The 20,395-nt window shown below is 37.0% G+C and overlaps 1 protein-coding gene across 5 annotated transcripts in view; it reads left to right on the forward strand.

The window, feature by feature from the left end:
* Positions 1 to 20,395, forward strand: part of LOC136426112 (regulating synaptic membrane exocytosis protein 1-like) — a 42,268-nt gene that overhangs the window by 13,472 nt on the left and 8,401 nt on the right. For 3 of the 5 annotated variants that reach the window (XM_066414998.1, XM_066414999.1, XM_066415000.1), the window contains 3 exons: positions 3,921 to 3,950; positions 4,225 to 4,251; positions 4,622 to 4,645. The exons of the other annotated variants lie outside the window; for them this stretch is intronic. In XM_066414998.1, the coding sequence (XP_066271095.1) occupies positions 3,921 to 3,950; positions 4,225 to 4,251; positions 4,622 to 4,645 (81 nt within the window). The remainder of the gene's footprint in view (positions 1 to 3,920; positions 3,951 to 4,224; positions 4,252 to 4,621; positions 4,646 to 20,395) is intronic. 5 annotated transcript variants of the gene reach the window in all.

Genomic DNA, 20,395 nt, shown 5'->3' on the forward strand with positions numbered 1-20,395 from the left:
GAGAGCACACCTACCCACAGGTAGTTTCACTTCTTTCACAATCCCCTATCACCTTCTGGCACATATAATTTCCTTAAACATTGGTTTAAAATCTGCAACTGTTTTTGAGATGAAAATAAATCATTGAAGTTTAAAGTTCAAAGATGAAATATCCCAGAAACATTTTGTCTCTGTCTATCCACATTGCAGGCCCATGTGGAACAATACTAGCACTGTCAGGTACTCTCTCCTGAATTAAGAAAATACTAATTAAAAAAGATTAAGATAATGTTAGTGACTATTCCTTTTTCTAAAGCATTTTATGTAGGCCTCACAGTACTTTTCTCCTTTTTTGTACCATCCATCCATCCTTTTGTTCCTCATCATTCATTCATCGATTCATTAATCAATCAATCAATCAATCAATCAATCAATCCATTCATCTATTCAGTCATTCTTTCACTCATTTCATGTCCACATATGCAGAAGAGAGGAACCATATATGGAATCCACAAGGTGACAATATCCCTTTGAGCAAAAAAACACCTCTTTGACTGGAGACTTTTTGTGAATAACTATTACATCATGCAATTTATGATTGAAGTAAATTTGTCTGCTAAATTCTTTCCAATTTTCATCCACATTTCTTTTGTTCATTCATTGGGTTCTTTTTGTCTCCTACATTTTCTCCAAGCAGACGGGGGGAGCCAGTCAGAGAACAAATATCAACAAGGTGTCAAATAAAATATGATAAAACAAGCCATTTCACTGAATTTCTAGTAATTTTGGACTTTCTGGAGTTTTTCTGTGATCCCTCTGCTTTCTGCACACATTTTCTTTAAATCTGCCACATTTTCAAGATCATGAAAGTTTAGAATAAATCAAATGTCATAATATAGTAATACTGCAAGGATAAGTCTCTACCAGTATCTATCCACATTACAGGTCCATGTGGAACAACACTTCTAGCACTGTCAGGTACTCTCTTCTATCTGAAAAAACTGACATGAAATTTGTCAAGTGAATATTTCTATGTCTAAAGCTCTCAATATAGGCTTTGGAGTACTTTTCTTCTTCCTTGTCACACCAGTCATTCATTTATCATCTATCCATCTGTCTTTCATTCATTTATTAATCCATTTATCTGTCATTCATTCATCCATTCATTCACTCCATATCTATAGAAGAGAGGAGCCTTATATGGAGCCAACAAGGTGACAGATCCTTCCAATCTAAAAAAAAAACATTTTTCAGTGATGACTTTTTCGTGAATAGTCATGATCAAAGTAATATACATTTCCATTGAAAATATTTCTCTTCTAGATTTTGTCTACTTTTTATCCACATTTTTTTTGTTCATTCATCAGAATATTTTGCTCTTGCAATTCCACTAAAGCAGACAGGGGGAGCCTGTAAGACAACAAATATCAACAAGGTGTCAAAATCATTTCACTGGTTAAGAAGTTGTTACAGTTAGTAATAATTGATTTTTCTGTAGTTTTCCTGTGAAAGGTTTCGTCTGCTTTCCACTTCATAAAGCCAATTATTCATTCTTTCATTCATGATTATTGTTATTTTAGTGGAAGACAAGATCATACCAGGGAACCTCCTTCAACAAGGTGCCAGAATCCAGACTTCTTCTAAGCTGCTTACTGCAACCTTTCATTTATAACTTTTGTACATTCTTTGTTCAGATTTTTCATTCATTCATTCATTCATCTATTCATTCATCCATCCATCCATCCATTCATTGATTCATTCATTTGTCTTTCACTCAATTATCCATCCATCCATCATTCACTCATTCATTCATCTCTCCATCTTTATGTCTACAGAAGGGATGATTTGGGCAGAGACCCAACATCAACCAGGTGTTATGATTAAAACTGATTTCTACTTTTCTTGCTCTTACTCCCATGTTTGAAACTATCAACCATCTCTTTCACTAAACAATTAACCAACCAATCTAGCAATCAATTAACTAACCCGGTAATCAGTCAATTAATTAACTAACCCATAGATCAAGTAAATGATATTTTGAATATTCAGTCAATCAAGCAACCATCTCATGTAGATGTATGTAATTTTCCAGTTCTTACAGAAGAGAAGAGTCGGTCAGGGAGCAAAATTCACAACGAAGGTGTCAGATTCATTTCTTCTGAATTCCATATTTTCATATTTCGGGGCATTTTTTCATCAGCTTCTCATTCTCAGCAATCAACAATTTTCCATTCAATCTATTTGCAGAAGTCAGGATCCAAATAGAGAGCAAAATTCACAACAAAGGTGTCAGAATGATTAAATTTCTTCTAAATTCCATGGCAGTTTTTACAACTTTTTCTTTGCATTTTTCTGGACATTATCCGAAATCCATACCTTCAGTAATCGACAATTTCCCATTCATTATTCTTGCAGAAGACAGGAGCCTGTCAGGGAGCAAAATTCACAAAGGTGTCAGAATGATTATATTTCTTCTCAATTCCATAGCAGTTTTTACAACCGTTTCTTTGCATTTTTCTGGGTATATTGTCATCAGAAGTCTTTCAGTAATCAGCAATTTTCCATTCATCATTTTTGCAGAAGACAAGAGCCAGTTAGGGAGCAAAATTCACAAAGGTGTGAATTTCTTTCGAATTCCATTGAATTTTACAATTGTTTCTTGCATAAGAACTTCTGGCCATTTAAAAAAAATCAGAATCGCATATTTTTGGAACCAACAATTTTTTTCATTTTTCATTTTTGCAGAAGACAAGACCCAAGTAGGGAACAGAATTCACAAAGGTGCCAAAATTATTTCTTCTGAATTCCACGGCAATTTTTACCATAGTTGTTTCTTTACATTTCTGCATCTAGGCTTTTCTGTAGTTGAAATTACATACTTTCAGTAATGAAGAATGTTTTCATCCATTATTTTTGCAGAAGACAAGAGCCAGATAGGGAGCAAAATTCACGAACTTCAAGGTGTTGATATGGTTTCCTCTGAATTCCTCTGAACAGTTTTTATGGTCATTCGCTTTCATGTTTTTGCATCTACAGTACTAATAGACCTTTTTGTCAGAATTTCATGTCTTCAGCAATCAACATTTTTTTCTTTTCTTCATTTTTGTAGAAGACAGGAACCAAATAGGGAGCAAAAACAGCAAAGGTGTCAAAATTTCTTCCTCTAGATATAAATTTTGTCAAGTTTTAACACAAGACTCTCTTTAGAGTCAAATTATACAGATTTCTTAACAGCAGCATGGTTACAACTTAAGAAAGGCATGAAACTTTTACAGTTTACCCAAATGTTGCATCAGGCCCCCATCTTTACACCCTTCATGCAAATTTATTCTAATTAGTTCACAATGTACCACACATTCATTCTGTTGTTCATCATGTGTCTGTCCTTCCATTATGTAGTCTAGAGGAAACCAATTCTCCAAGGTAAAATGTTTTTAACTATCATCATCTCTTCCCTTCACTTTCACTGTCTCTCTCGTTTGCATCTCTAAAGCTACAGAAACATCCCAAGATATAAAAGTTTAAACTGTACTCAATATTTACAGTAACTCATCAGAAAATCTATAAGCTCAAAGAAACACAAGGTTTAAGGAATAGGTTATGGACCTGGTTTCTTTAAAAATGTCTCCATGGAGGCATTGCCAGTACAAAGTGACTGAATTCTGTTGGTCATAACATAGGTGGTCAATCATATATAGAAGACAAAGGTGTCAAATGTATGTTAAACAAAGCTGAATGCCAACCTGAAGTTAAGACATCTGATAGTTCCAAGAATCTTTTCTTTCTCTGAAGGAGAAAACGTTGTCAGGTTCATGTATATTTATATCCTCTTTTAGCATGCATCCACAATGTCTTAATATCTTCGCCTATACACTCTAAGTAGTCTTGACTGAAATATATGCATTGGAAATGCATAAGTTCTCTCATATTTTATTCTACAGGTCAGAAAGGGAAAGATCGCATCCTCCTAGGTACACACTCACAATTTCACATCAAACTCTTTGATTCTGCATAATATATTATACCGACTGTTTTTCTGCAACTTCTCTACAACTGCTGCTTAGAGTTTCTACAAATATTTCCTACTCTTTGAGACCATGTACACACTCACAATTTCAAATTGAACTCTCTTTCATTCTACATAATATGTACTGTTTCTCTGTGTATTATTTTCAACATTTTCTCTGCATTATTGCTATATCAGAAAGTTTCTACAAATGTTTCCTGCTCTTTGTGACTTTGCAGGTTGAGAGACATTGAAGGGCAACACAGGTGCTTTATTAACTTGATTTTACTTTGAAGACAAATTTCTTAGACAGTTCACTAATTATCCCTCTTTCTCTCGCATTTCTCTTTGAGTCATTTCCATCCTGGGCTCCATTGTCTTCACATGAAGTGGATTTTTATTACTGTTCCACATCTTTGACTTTTTTGCCCTTTTTCCCCAAAATCAATAGTAACAATTTTCCATTTTGAGGAGTTGGAACATGCATATGAATCCACCGTGTGAGAAAATGGCCCAGGGTTTTCCTCACATTGCTCTCTTCTTCTGCAACTCTTGCTACATCTTATTCCTCTTCTCTCTCTCCCACTATCTCTCTATCATCCTGCCCACATCTTCATCCACCCCTCCCACCAACAGTGTGGATTTCTCCGACACAGTCAGGTACAAGTGTGTAACTCCGTAGTTACTCAGTAGATAGCATCTTAGGTTAGAACTTCGTAGCTCTATTCTTATTTTATAGCACATTTGCAGAACGAGTGAATCTTATCATACCTCTGCTGCCCGCTGTTGGTTTCTCTTTAGAATGCATGTACCACAGTGCTACTGTATATACTGTATTAAGTAAGCTTCAAATGATTTGAAGATGTTGAGGTTATTTCATTCTATACTAACCTGCACTTGGTTTGTACTGAAGATGAAATGTTCTTAGACCCATTTCTTGTAGACTTAGACTAGTGATACCTTATTTTTTGTCCAGAAACTGTTAGACTATAGGTCTAGAGCAAGCGTCAATCTAAGAATTTAGGTAGAAGATAACATTTTGTTTAAGTCTGTAAAAAATTATGAACGGGTAAGTCTAGGAAGAAAGCTACAAACATTTAAGATAGTGGACAAACTTTTACACAGTCACGCAGATCAGTCTACACCAATACCATGTATCCTAAACCAAAGCCTGGATGCGTTGATGAAGGTTAGACATCCAGGTAATAAGATATGCCAACTTTCAGACGTTTCAGACAGCATCCACTGTCTTCCGTCAGTGACTCACTGACATCCCCTGTTTGAAACGACTGTTTCAAAAATTTTATCCTGTTGCTTGAGTAACTATTTTTGGCAAAGCCTGGACGGTAGCTTTGATGAATGTCTTTCCACAAATTCGCTAAGTTTTTACATACAAATGAAGGGCAAGTTTCCGTCTCAGGCCAAAGGTTTGCCTAGTCCCTGCAGCTACTGCTCACCTTAAGTACATCACGATGGATCAGGAGCCCCGACCTGCCTTTTAGCTGGATGTTACTGCCTTAAGCCTGATGTCCGTCTGCAAAGGTATTACTGTTAGGCCTAGGAAAAAAATAGTTGTGTTTTCGGTTAAAGTCCTCAAAAAATAGGTCCGGTAGGCCTTTTAGCTGGATGTTACTGCTTTATGCCTGGTGTCCACATAGGAAGGTGTTGGGCCTAGGAAAAAAAATTAATGTTGTGTTTCCAATTACGGTGTTTGAAAAATAGGTCCGGTAGGCCTTGTAGCTGGATGTTACTGCTTTATGCCTGGTGTCCGCCTGCAAAGGCAGGCTCGCAAAGGTGTTAGGCCTAAGAAAAAAAATGTTGTATTTCTGATTACGGGTTTCACTAGATATATTTGGCTACAGCTTTTTAGCTGGATGTTACTACTTTATGCCTAGTGTCTGCATTGGAAAGGTGTTAGGCCTTGTTAAAAATGTTGTGTTTTTGGTTACAGTCCTGAAAAGAATATGTTTGGTAGGCCTTTTAGCTGGATGCTACTGCTTTATGCCTGGTGTCTGCATGGGAAGGTGTTAGGTCTAAGAAAAAAATGTTGTATTTCCAATTACTCAACCAAGCCTAGCAAAAAGCTGCCTGCCCTAGCCTTTTTTAGTCTGAGGGAGTGATGGAAACGTTGTAGAATTGTTTCATTCTCCTCAATTCTGTTGCAACAGGTCCCCTTTATGTTGACTACCTGCATAATAAATCTTTATAAGATATAATGTTGAAAAATCAGTGTCCTGATGCATTTCAGTTTTGAGTTTTGTAAAATGTATTTGTTGGATCATTTCGGCTGAAATCTATAAAAAAAGAACATTTACAGGAAAAAAGAACAAAGTCGCTATCATTTTTTTAGGACTAAGATCGGAAACACAACATTTGTTTTCATGGGCCTTAGGATAATGTACGGATGACATTATGATGGATGGGGAAGATTTGTGGGGAAGATAAGTCCTCTTGCTTTGGGGAGGGATTTGTATTCTCTGTTGCAACAGGTCATGGACCATAACTCTTTAGCATGATTTAGAAATAAGTGTAGGCAGAATCATGCATCATACTTTGGTGAGAAAGTCTTTTAGATGATAAATGGCCAGGTACAGTACCTAAATGTTATTTTTGAAAGTGAAACTAAATTCAAATCCTTTACCCTTGCCAGAAGAATTATTTAGCAACCTCATAATGAGAACCTTCTTGTGAATAACCAGCAGCTAGTATTAGTTGGCTTACAAGTTACAGTATTGTATGATGTTCCCATCCGTCTCCAGTGCTATGGCACTTTTTATTACCAGAAAGGACTAAGACTATGAGTCTGAAAATGCACATTGGAGGAAAAACCTTTTCCATGTTTGAGTGATTTGACAGAAAGCAAAAACGTAAAGCAACAAATTAAAGAAAAAGGGTGCAGAGAACATATTACATGTTAGTGCTTATCATAAATAGCATATTTTCGAATTTGAATTCTCCCCTTTTGTCAGAAGTACATGACTGTATGTAGTATCTAGCAACCCCATAACGAGAGCATTCTTCTGAATACCTCCCTCATTTAACCAGTAGCTAGTGTTAGTTGGCTTACAGTATTGCGTAATGTTCCCATCCGTCTGTGGCGCTATGGGCCCTTCCTGTCGGCAGTGATTGCACCCTGATGCAGTCTGCCTTTATCTGCGTTAGCTAGGGAGGCTCAGAGCCGCTTCGCCCCGCAGCTAGGCTCCGCTAATGGACAGGAAATACTGCTGGAATACCAATGAAGTACAGGCATAGAGGAGTTATATTTCGGCTACTCTAGTTAATATATCTGGTTCTAAGACACATCGGAGTAAAATTTAGCAAAAGGTATTAAAAAGAGTTGAATAACAGAAGCCTCATGCAGGTAGGAAAACTTGCAGCTATAGGCTCCGCTAATAGACGGGAAATACTGCTGGAATACGAATGATGTACCAGCACAGGCTACACTAGTTTATTTACCTGGTTTTCAGAATTTATAAAGTGTAAAAAGTGAAGATTTGGCAAATATCAAAATTATAGAGGATTGGTAGGAAAACTTGCAGCTGGGTTGTGCTAATGGGCAGGAAATTCTGCTGGAATACCAATGGTGTACTGGTGTAGAGGAATAATATTTTGTCCACATCAGTTTATTTTCCTGATTCTCAGACTTTTTAGAGTAGAAATTTGGCAATAGGTTGAAGAATAGATGAAAACATAGGCCCGGGAGGAAAAGTTGCAGCTAGGCTTCGCTAATGGACGGGAAATTCTGCTGGAAATACCTATGAATACCGGCATAGAGGAGTCGTATTTGGGCTACACTAGTTTATTTTGTTGGTTCTCAGATGTTTTACTTTTAGCAATATTTGATTAAAACATTATTAAAACAGAGGGCTAGGAGGAAATCTTGCATCTCACTGCAGCTACGCCCTGCTAATGAATGGGAAATTCTCCTGGAATACCACGTTTTCTGGTACAGAGGGGTCATCTTTCCCCCTACACTAGTTTATTTTTCTGGTTCTCAGTCCTAACATTGTAACAGTAAAAAGTGAATAGTTGGCAAATATGAAAACAGAGGACTGGGGGGAAAACTTGCTTGTTGCTGCACTAACAGACAGGAAATTCTGCTGGAAAATAAAATAGGCATTTAATTCTGGAACTCCAGTGATGCACAGGCTTCAACAAGTGATATTTTGGCAACACTTTTTATTTATTTTTGTTCTCATACATTTTAAGGTAAGAATTTAGCAGAAGGTGGTGATGAAAAAGATGGCTGTGAGGAACACCTGTGTCTGTCTCTGCTCCCTGTAACTGATGTTGGAGTGCATTCATTGTTGAATAGCCTGTGATAGAAATCTATATAAGGTACACATTTGATATGCTTTGAGTAATGTTGCTTCAGGGCACATGTTGTATCATCTTGCACGATACAAAGGAACAAAACGGTTGATCTTATCTTCAAAGAGAGCTCTGTATGTCCCAAAACTTGCAGGTTGAAATAGTTGCTACAAGATAAACAGTGCAGTGAGCTGGTCCAGCCCTAGGCAGTGCATGGTAATCAGATGTGAGGCCCGGCTGCTTGTCATAAAAGCTGTTGAAAGCATACCTCGGGACATCTTGTATTCTAGATTGTGCAGCGAGGGAAGGAATTGACATGCAAGTCTTGTGCGATGTGCTGTTGAATTTTCAGTGCTGACAGGTTGCATTTGCAATACAGTCTTGCCTAGAAACATACACGTCACTATTATTAGGTGCATGTTTACCATGGTCAATACTGACCGACGGAGGCCATATATATGTTTATCAATGCATGTTTGTAGCTGAATTCAAAAAACAACAACCCTACTTTATGAAAAGGGAGGGAAGGAATTGTCATGCAATTCTTGTATGATGTGCTGTTGAATTTTTAGCAATGACAGATTCTTTGGGCTATATATGGTCTTACATAGAAGCACAGGTGCATGTATATCAATGCATACTTGTAGCTGAATTTAAAAAAAAAGAACCCTATTTTACGTACTACTAGAGTGATAGAAGGAATTGTCATGCAACTCTTGTACAATGTGCTGTTGAATTTTCATCAACGACAAATTGCTTTGGCTATACCGTCTTACCTAGTAGCTCAGGTACATATGCATGTACATGTATATCAATGCATGCTTGCAGATGAATTTAGAGAAGAGCCCTACTTTACATACATGTAGAGGGACTCCATAAAACCAACAAAGGCAATTTGCATAGAAAGTAAGTCCGAAAATCAGTTGAAAAAATTGAAATGACCAATCCACATGCCTCTGTTTCAAATGTGTAATAGATTAGCCACATTTGTATTAATCAAACAGAAAGCTAACTTCAATGTGTTAGAATTTAACAGTTTCAACTGTGGGTATTTGAGGAAATTGTCAATAATTACACAAGCGTTGAAAATTTTTTAAAAAACCCAACCCAAAATTGTTGCAAAGGAGAAAATTTGCTTAAATGGTCAAACTTCAACAAAACACCTGTCAGAATAAAGACAAAAGTATTCAAGGTAAACAAAATATTCCTTTTAGAATCTCTTCAGCCATCGGCATATTGTATTAATTGCCCCATGCCATCTGTGGCATTATCAGGTTAAGCCTAGGTTACACATAGCCGAACATGGCTCCCGAACGCTAGCCGACTCAGGTCGGCGGTAGTTCGGGAGCATTCTGACCAGTTTTTGGGCCACGCCTATCTTTGGCGCCGAACATGCGCCGAAGATGCGCCGATCTTCTCCTAACCAGTACACGAATTACTCCCGAATGGGCCCCGAATGCTTTCTAGCTTACTCCCAACCATCCCGACCTCTAGCCGCAGACTGACGAATCTCTCCTGACTAAACCCCGACCGATTGCAGACCCTCTCACGAATTCAAATGGACATATTCAGCGACTTTCAAAAGAGGGGTCATTTTCGGTTTTAATCAAAATAATCCATTCTGTTATGTTGTTAACATCACCGAGAGATCGAATTCGGATCATGGCTAGCTTTAATACTGCTTTTAGTGTTCTTCTTTGTTTTTGGGCGTGTGAAGGTCGGGGGTGATTCGCCCACGTTCCGATAGTAGTCACTTGGTTGAGAATTAGTTAGCAGAGTTTTGTCTACGGCCTTGGGGTGAGTTATGGGTAGGTTGGAAACTAGTTGGGAGTAATTCAGTAGTGTTTCTGGCGTGTTTAAGGTTCTAATTTTACTACTGACTCAATCCCGAATACCAGCCGAGCACTAGCCGACCGCGCCGAACACCAGCCGAACACCAGCCGACCCATTTCAGACCCTCCGTCCAGAGCCGAATGTTTTGAAATTTTCAAAACATTCGGCTGGCGCAGCCGAACACCAGCCGACTCAGCAGAACGCCAGCCGACTCGGCCGAACGCCAACCGAGCTAGCTCCCGAATCACTCCCGAATCACTCCAACCATGGTCGGGGGAGAGTCGGGAGGCCATGTTCGGCTATGTGTAACCTAGGCTTTAATGCTGACTTGTGCCTTCCTCACAATGTGCTGAGGCCTGGGAACAAAAATGTTGTGTTTCCGGTTACATGACAGATCCTAGCAAAAACCTGCCTACTCTAGCTGTTGTTTTCTGTGTGGACCACTGGGAAGGTACATTAGATTTTCTGACATCTACATGTAAAATCCAAAAGAGAATTCCTGTATTTCACTCTGAGTCTATTAACAGATTAGAGCTTTAAACATTTGATGTAAAAATGTGTAATAGACATCACACAATGTGTATCATTCTATAATTACAATATGATGTTGAAAATACTAGTGTCCTGATGCAAACTGTTTGAACTGTTTGCTGGATCACTTGGACGGAAATCAAAAAAAGAAAAGAAATGGAAAATTTAGAAAAAAAGACAATCCTTACCTACACAGACCCTAATTTTTTCAGCACCGTAATCAGAAACATGACTTTTTTTCCCTAGGCCTTATATAGATCATGCATAATTCAGGCGAATCCCAACAAGTCAAGGCCCCTGGGTCATCATAAGGTGTCCACCTTGCAGAATCTTACTTTTATGGATGCCTGGCGGAAGTAAATCAAATGAGCAGTGCTTCTAGATGAAGATAGATTGTAATATGTATAAATGAGTCAATACCGACCAATTAAAACTGTTGTGGATTATTTGCTATGGAAGGTGCATCCCTCAGTTGATATAATGATAGCAAAGGGAGGGAGGATCATTATTTCATACATAAATTAACATAAATGCAGATTTAAGGCAAAAGTGTGTGAAATTAGTGATTTATTTGAGATTCATGTCTCATTATAACAAATTTATTTCTGCTAGATTTATCACGTTACATCCCTCAGTTGACATGATGACAGCAAAGGCAGGGTTATCTGCATAAATTTGCATAAAGAAAGATCTGAAGCCAAAGTGAAAAATGTTTAAATTAGTGCTTTATTTGATATTCTTGTCTAATTATAACAAATTACGTTACATCCCTCAATTGACATATGATAGCAAAGGCCGTATTGTATTTGTACAAAATTTGCATAAATACAGATGCAAAGCAAAAGGGTGAAAGTGTGTGAAATTAGTAATTTATTTGAGATTCTTGTCTAATTGTAACAGATTTGTTTGGATAAATCTTTCTTGTCGCGGATATGTTTTAAGTTCGTGGTACGATTTGCCTGTAATCTGGTGATTTATGACCATTGCTCTAAGTACAGAAAATAGGATTTCTCGGTGTGGCGGAAATATAAGACAGTGTCAAACTGGATTTGTAAACACATCCATATGTCCAGCATATAACCTCTCCTCATTCAGCATTTTGGAATGGAATTAATATTAAGTAGCTTTCCAAACTGTCACTGCGTTTAGAAATCATGTGATTTTTTAGTAAGATTTGACGATTTTAGGAAAATTATGAAGAGGGGAACAAGTTTGAAGGCGAGAGGAGTACATTTGGGTATTCTGGAGAGATAATAGCATTTCAGGGTAAAAATTGCATATTTCATGAGTCACAAGGAATCCAAGATGGAGACGGAGGTAAATACAGAAGACAAAGATGAGGAGGAAGACACGGTAACCAACCTCCACGCCCGGTTACGGGTTTCTCGCAGCCTTTCCTTAAGATTCTTAAGGAGGAAGGACAGGTAGAGTGATTACTGTAGTCCTTGGTTTTGGGTCAGTTTCCGTAGATTTTGCGATTTCTGTGCTTGCTAAATCTGTGCATGCAACAGGGTGATGCTTGATGGCGGGTACGGTAAACATGACGATTCTTGCTGTTTTGAAAGGTACATGAAAGTAGCGTGTTATCTTTGCACAAGGCATTCACTGTTTTGATGTAGAATTATAAGATGAAATTTATCATGTAGATGCTATTTGCTGCCATCAAATATTTGCACACATAACGGCTTAATGTAAGGTGTGATATTTAGGAATTCTTTTTGCAGACATACATTGTACAGGTACACATGTGGCAGTAAGATTTCTCCGAGAAAATTATTTCTGCAAAGCTGTCTTCCTGGCTGTGAACATATAGATTCTTTTATCGAAGGTTCAAGCTTAGGGTCACCGATCTGTTAACATTTATGGAATATTCATGTTCAAGTTCATCTTAGCATCTTACTACCGTCAGCAGTTAAAAGTCAATTTTATTTTACTGCATGATATTCTGATCATTTCTAAGCTGACACCTTTTACGGCCTGACTTTATTATATGTATATTCTATAAACTATTGAAAATATCTAGCAGCATTATTTTACCTTATTAATTGTTAATTTTTCGCAAATTAGGATTGTTGTAACCCTTTAACTGATTAGGTGTGCTTTTAGCCCCAAAAGAAGTGTGTCTAATACAGGGAGTCTTTAATACAAGAAATCTGTCAGGGAATCTTAAATGAGCTCAGAAAAGAAGAAACTAATTTATGTCTCAGTTTAAGTGTCTAGGTGTACTAGACAACTTCATACAGTGGGGTGTAGTGATGGATTGCCATGTTGTCTTTATTTGAATCTAAACCAGATGATTATCTTTTTTATTGCTTTGGCGGATGTCTTCCTTGTCTGATGCAGAAATAGCAGTTGGTTTGTTAGTTCAGTAGTGCCTAGTGCCACATAGGGCAGCAGGTTTCCTTGCTTTTTTGATAGCAGGGGAATTTCTCACAGGGATGGTTTGCTAGCCCTTCCCCTGGAAATAGCAGACATCTTGTTTATTGCAATGAGAGCAGATGTCTTCGTTGTCTAATGTTGCTCCCAGCTCTTTTTACTTGTAGCTGCAGAAATAACATGCCGTCTTGTTTATTGATATGATAATGGAGGTGTTTGTTGTCTTATGCTGAGACGAGCCTTCCTTACTAGTAATTATAGAAATAGTAGATGTCTAAGTGTTTATCAGCGGCTGTCTTCGCTGTCTTATATTGAGACCAGCCTTTCTGACTCGTAAAATTTATGTAGAAACGTCGTCTCCTGGCTGATGTGCGCATTACGTGCATAACGACAGGTAAAACCAGAGGAACGTCGACCCTCGAGGGAGTCCATTTAAGCACAAAGAGCCGTCAGGATTTCCCATATAGGGTACATTAAAGGGCCGAATATGGCACAGATTGATGGTGTACTGCTGAAAATGCATGGGTAATGCCAGGAGCCGTCTTTAGGGATGGTCACGGCCAAACCAGCTGAGTTCTATGGTTAACATTTTCATATTCCGAACTCGAGTGGTAAAATTTGGTATCAAAATCGCCTTAAAATATTCAACAGATCTTTAAATTTTGATGCTCTTATGTTTAAGCCTCTTTGTTTTTGCTCTTTTAATGAGATCAGAATCATGGTCACAGCCAAACTAGATTTCTATGGTTAACATTGTCATGTATAGACCCCTTTCCAAAACTCGGGTATGAGTCGAGGGGTAAATGTTTGTTATAGTAGCTCATTCGGTGTTAAAATCGCCTAAAAAGATTCCACAGGTCCTCTGTTTAAATCTCTTTGTTTTGGCTCTTTTGATGAAATCAGAATCTGATGGTCACGGCCAAACTAGCAGAGTTCTATGGTTGACTTTCACAAACAAGTGTTTTATTCACACTCTGATATTTTGGTGACCATCTGTCACCTTCCTCAGGTCAATTCTTGGACCAGATTGGAGACAGTTTGCAAGAACTGGATGTAGGAGTCATTCGAGTTGCACATTTAGTCAAGACAGTCCACTAAACTCTCTGTTAGTCATGCCATGTTTTCTAATCCTACAATGCTCTTAAGACCTTCAATATGCATCATGGCTTTCCAATTCCATAGAAAAAATTACTTCAATCTGTCTCTGTCTCGACTTACTACCTAAGATTAGCTCAATGTTTGACAAACTTTTCTCTTGTGTATTACTTTGCATAAAAAATTAGGTTTCATAGGATTTGCACAATCTATCTGTCAGGAGATCATTTGATATTATATTATGATACTTACGCCTTAGGCTCTTAAATATACAGTCATTAAAACCTATCATTATAGATGTTTTTGATGTTTTTGAAATTTCAGCATTCGGTTTCTGGATTATGTGCAGGTTTGATGTCTTAATTCTTAGGGTGGCTATTCCGACCTTTAACCTCCTCTGACCTTGTAGTCAAGGACAAGAACATAACTTCACCTTCAAACCCTTCCGAGTGGAAACGTTTGCTTGCATGTTAACACAGTCTGCATGGCTACCTGCGTTACTGCAATTATTTCTTGGCCATTTGTCAGGACATGGAAAGGTTGTCAGTTGTTTGAACTTTGAGGAAGTAATACTTGCCTGAGCTTCTCTAAATTCAATTTCTTCTGTGTGACTGTAGAGGGAGAAAAATCGTTGGTGGGTTTTTGCCTTTTAAGGCCTACCTGAAAGCTTATAATTAGTCTTCCTTTGGACAGAAAAATCACCACAAATTAACCTTTAAATCTGGCGATTTACCTTTTTTGGTCAAGACATGCATGTATTCTTCATTTACTACCATAAAGCTTATGTCTTGATTTTTTTAGCACATTTTGATTAGAATAACCTCAAACATTTCCACAGCTGTAACCTCTAAATCTGGGGTTTAGCTTTTTTTGGCCAAGACATGCATGTATGCTTCATTGATTACCAGAAAGCTTATGTCTTGATTTTTTAGCACATTAGGAGTAAAAATTGCCTCAAAAGATTCCACAGATCTTTAAATCTGAAGTTTTGATGCTCTTCTGTTTGATCAAAGTTTGATTAAGGAGGTTTAAACCGCATTGGTTTGGCTCTTTCAATGAAATCTGAATCTGAGTTCTTTCCAAAGGCTTCTACCGACAAAAAAAATTGTTTCAGTTGAAAGTAGAAATGAATGGCCTAGAATTTTTATTCTTCTAACCTTCACATCACCATCACATTCTGCATGTTGAAGCTGAAAATGTGTTTCCAAGCAACTTCAGTCATTTTCGCACCATCCTAGCCTGGTGTCCAAACCAATTTTAGCTCCAGAGTCTGCGTCAAGAGGACACAGAGACTGGTCAGCTATATGATAGATTTAGATTCCAGGCTAGCACCATCCTGCTTTCCCGGTTTGCCTGCATAAAGTTTTAATTTTAAAAATTTTCATTTCTTACTTAAAAGAGTATGATGTGTTGTATCCAATTTTAATTCTTTCTGTACAGAATGTGGTATTTCACTTGTTATGTTGATTTTACTTTGTGAAATGGGTAATATTTTATTTTTTATCATTTCCCCACTTTTGCTTATTTTTGCAACTTGACCACCTCAATGTCACTGAATACTGATTGGATCAATCATCTATTTTCATGTCAAATCTTCGGCTTGAATAGAAATCAGTTTTGTATTATTTTGCTGTCCAAAACATTGGTATTATTATACATGTACATTCAGAATAGGAAAATCAATATGATTCACTTTTCCAATCACTTTTATTCCTTAAGATTACTTTTAGAACATTTTAACAATAAATTCCCCAATCCGGTCCCATTTGTAATCAAAAAGCTCTAAAGCAAGCCGTAAACGCGTTTCCTTTGAACTTGAGAATGGTCATCTTGTAAAACCGTTGCACGGATCAGATTTTACTGTATGGCACCTTTTATCATGCACTTCTCTTCTGTTTATGGTTTTCTGCACGATAAACTAGTAAAATAGAAGTAGATAGCAAAGGGTCAGCTAGGCTAGCCTGGTATCCGCACTATTCTAGCTCTGGTTTGCTCCTCTGATCGCTTCCCACTGAAAAGTCTGGCGCCCGTCCCTGTATTGAAACATTTGGCCTTTACATAGTATTATACACATGTACATTTGGGTATCAAATATTTCTAACAAGCATTGTAACATGGATGGAACATCTGAATGCCTGTTCAAACCCTGTTACAATCAGAGCTCTCAGTTATATTCTATGTTGATATTCGAGTGGGAATCGTTTTTCTATCAACGGGTGCCAGACTATTCAACAAGAAAGCGATCAGAGGAGGGGACTAGAGCAAGAATAGAATGGATACCAGGCTACATACAGTTAGGCCCGACGCACCCTTAATTTTGTGTTGTCTTTATGTTTTGTTGCAGTACCGGTGGTAGTAGTGCCCGTAGAAAAGACGCCCTGACTCATACCCCCACTGATCTTGAGATAAAGCACAAAATCAGAGGTCTCACGCCTCAGAACTCGGTCGCTAACCCAGACAAAGGGGGGAGGAGAGCCGATGCAATTCTTGAGGAGTTTGAAGCAGAGGAAACCGAATTGATCCCATCTTCCAAAGAAAAGAAAAGTCGGAAGAGATCCAACTTCTATGCTTGCTTTAAACCCAGTGAAGCTGATTAACAACTGGTGTTAGGATAGCTGAAAACTGAAAAAGTGAACTGTCAGAAAAACTAGCCTGTATTCATGATAATGAGAGACCTTATTGATGATGTTCTAAGCAGTTAGATGGAAATTTCTTTTCCCGCCATCTTCCATTGAGCCAAAAGAACACATCTCCAAAGATGAAAGATGAGATACATGTAGCTGACAATATACTGTACAATGCACTAATACCAAAAATTCTTGCCCACAAAAGGATATTGCAAATTTACAGCTGAATTGTTGGCAACTTTGCATGGAGAAGGACACAAAGTTTCACAACACTTTGAAGAAAGTCATTCAACTCTCAGGATCATGAATTACAGCTTAAATTTGTAGAAAGAGGAGATTAGGTATTAAACACAAGAAAATAGTCCCTCAAACATCTGGATATATTTTGGAAACAGTCAGATGTTTCAGGTACATTTGTATCATCCACTAGTCATTGACGAAAGGTAGTGGACGCTACCAGAAACGTCTGACTGTTTCCAAAAATCTATCCAGTTGCTTGAGTAACTATTTTCTTGTTTATTCTATTATCTGGGTGTCTAACCTTAATCGAAGAATAGGACGGTATACTACCTTATGGGCAGCTGGTCATGATATAAACATTTAGAGTTGTTGGTGAGTGACATGTTTTAGGTTTAAACTATTTCTTTGCTGTACAAAGGTTTGGCATACACTGCTGTTTTAGCAAGCTTTTTAAATTTGCTATTTCATTTCTTAGTTTTATTTTGTTGCAGTTCTAGTGTTGCAAACTTGTTCTACATATCACAACACATGTACAAAGTTTATTCCGTTTATTTGTTTTTATCTGAACATCGAAAAATCTCTTATTGAACTTTGAAGCCACAAATTAGTGTATTGTACATAATTAGTAAGAAATATCATAATTCATTAAGATTTAAGTTGATTAGATGTAGCCAGTATTGGTAAATGAATATATCTTCTTGCCATTTTTTAGTCAGTAGATTTAATTTGTCAGTATATTTGATCAGGTCTTTAATGAGCTGACTTTGTCTTGTATTTATTTATTTGTGATTGTGCAATTTTACATCTTTTGAATACATAATGTAGCTCTAAACACATTACAACCCAAGACCATGACAATCTCACATTAAAGATGAAATTATGCAATTTAAAATGGAGGATGGATAACAAAGATATTTCTAAATCTTCTGCATATAAAGCAGTTGGGTCTGTGCAATGAAAGTTTATCTTCCTTATGTGAAAAAGGAAACCAAATAGAACAAAGTTGACGGTATCCCTTCACATTTTAAATTGTTCAATGCATTACTAGTGACTTCATAAGTAATTATATTCAAATTTAGACATTCAAATGACTAGTCAAATGCCAGCACCAAATATTATTTGACTGTGGAAATAGCAGGAATTCCTGTGGAAAAATGTGAAGATGTAGCTACTACTTTCTTTTGGCCCAGCAAAGCTTCTGACAACCAAGCATCAGTCAGAGTCTGTGAATTTGTAAATCAAAACAAATATGTTTTGATACCATCATTTTGTGCAGGAAAAATGGCTGGAAATTACACCCAACATGTCAAGTATAAAGCGGAAGCAATATTTCAGATCATGAAAACTGCATTACTCCTACAGATAGGTATGATTATTTCTCTCAATTATTTTATGTTAGTGAAAACATCAATCACAATTACTGTTATTGAAAATTAAGTCATAACTATCGAGAGAAGTATATTATACAAGATTTTGGACTTTTAGACTGGCCAGTGACATTTGAGCTGAAAGATTAACCTTCTAAAAGGTACAAAGCACAATCATGGTATTTTGGGATTAGATTGTTGTAGGTAGGACAATCTATTGTGTAAATATTTGATAAACATGTATATGAAGGACAGAGAAATATTACATTAATATATTTGCATGCATATTCTGTGTTGTGTCTTGTGTATGATTATGTCTTGCACGTTGAAAATTATTTTTTGTGTTGTAACAAAAAATAAAACTATCAGCATGTCTTTTGTGTTTCCTTTGTGATTTTTGTTGCTGTCTTTCTTTTTCCTTTTAGTTTAAAGATTGTATTAGAATAGCAAAAGCACACATATCAAATTATGACACATTTATCATCCATGACATGCTGTACTATGAAAAAGTTGTAGTAATGAATGTGTTTTTAATACTTGAGACAAATGGTACTGTAATAGTTACAGTAACTGATACAAAATGTTCTATGGTCCCTTCAGCAGTGTTTATGTGAACATGAAATCAAAACATCATCCCAACATTTTATCATTCTCAGACAATCGTAGAACTGTTTTTACAATCTGTAAGGAATGCTTATGATACCTAGATACGTAGTTGAGAGGCGCTGTACTAATTTTTAATCAAACGAGGCGGGAGCCTTGCAGTCATTAATTTTGATTATTGGATAGTTTATGTTAGCGTTACAACCAGCAGTGTTTCATTTAAAATTTTTTGTCACTCTCCATACTTTTTGACAGGCTCTTTCGGTAAATGATGTATCAAATCAGTCAGTGGTAGTAAATCTATAGGGTTAATTTCACATGAATGTACTCATGGATTCTATAAAACTGATATATTAAGCATTGATATATGGTAGCCAGGTAGCTGCTGCAGTGATATTCAAAATTGAATTATTGCAGACCATTGGATAATTTTGCATTATGGAGCCTGGGTTTGAAGCAGCTTTAAATTTTGTATTCCACCCCCCCCCCCTCATTGTTTGAGAGCCCATGTTGTTGATGTCCGTTGTTAAATCTGTCATTTTAAGCTGACAAAAATATATTATCATCAGTTTCATGTCATAAAGTTCATATTTTTGGGATGGACAGGGTAACATATTTATCAGTCCCAAAAAGAAAATTTCTGTCCAGGGATGACTGACTTGAAACCAACCTATAGTATGAGGTTTAAGTAGCTAGCGCCCCTCCAAGCAAAAAAAATGAAATGTTAATCTCTTTTTGTGCATTTGTAGTTTATCTTTGACTTTCACATGCTCAGTACATGGATAAACTGAATAAGTCAGGGGATTTAACTTCTCTGATTTGAGAAATGGAAAGACAAGGTATCTAATGAAATTACCCTTAAGTTTTTATTCCACACATGATCTTCAGATAGAGCCAGAAACATTGTTAAAATCAAATCACAATCCCTAAAATGTGAGCTACCATTAGAAATACATACAATTTTAACAACATTTAAAAGAAATCTAGTTCATTTTTCAAATGACACCTTAAGGTATAAGACATTTGAAATTGTTTTCTTATCTGCTTGGCCCGAGCCTCTGTATGTCATAGACCAATAACATGTTCATCACTCGAGTCTGTCACACTAAATGTCTTGTTCGTAGAAGCAATCAGGTAAGGTCACACCGACCAGATTACTAGTATATGGATAGCAGCCATGTACACAGGTACATTAATTTTGTCCAGTTTCCCTCCAAAGAGTAATCTGGTTCATACTGATAGATGGTTAGTGATACTTGGCAATGATTGCTCCCTGCATTACTAGTGCATTTTAATCCTTCACTCTTTTTTAAAGGTGATGCAAAATTCAAAAGTATGTGGGCAAAGTGTAGATTTTAAAATGGCATACAAAGATCCTATCACAAAATGAGGTAGATTTTCCTCAAATTCGAGATTCGGGTGTTCCA

The sequence above is a fragment of the Branchiostoma lanceolatum genome (genome assembly GCF_035083965.1).
Source record: "Branchiostoma lanceolatum isolate klBraLanc5 chromosome 18 unlocalized genomic scaffold, klBraLanc5.hap2 SUPER_18_unloc_1, whole genome shotgun sequence".
Taxonomy (NCBI): Eukaryota; Metazoa; Chordata; class Leptocardii; order Amphioxiformes; family Branchiostomatidae; genus Branchiostoma; species Branchiostoma lanceolatum.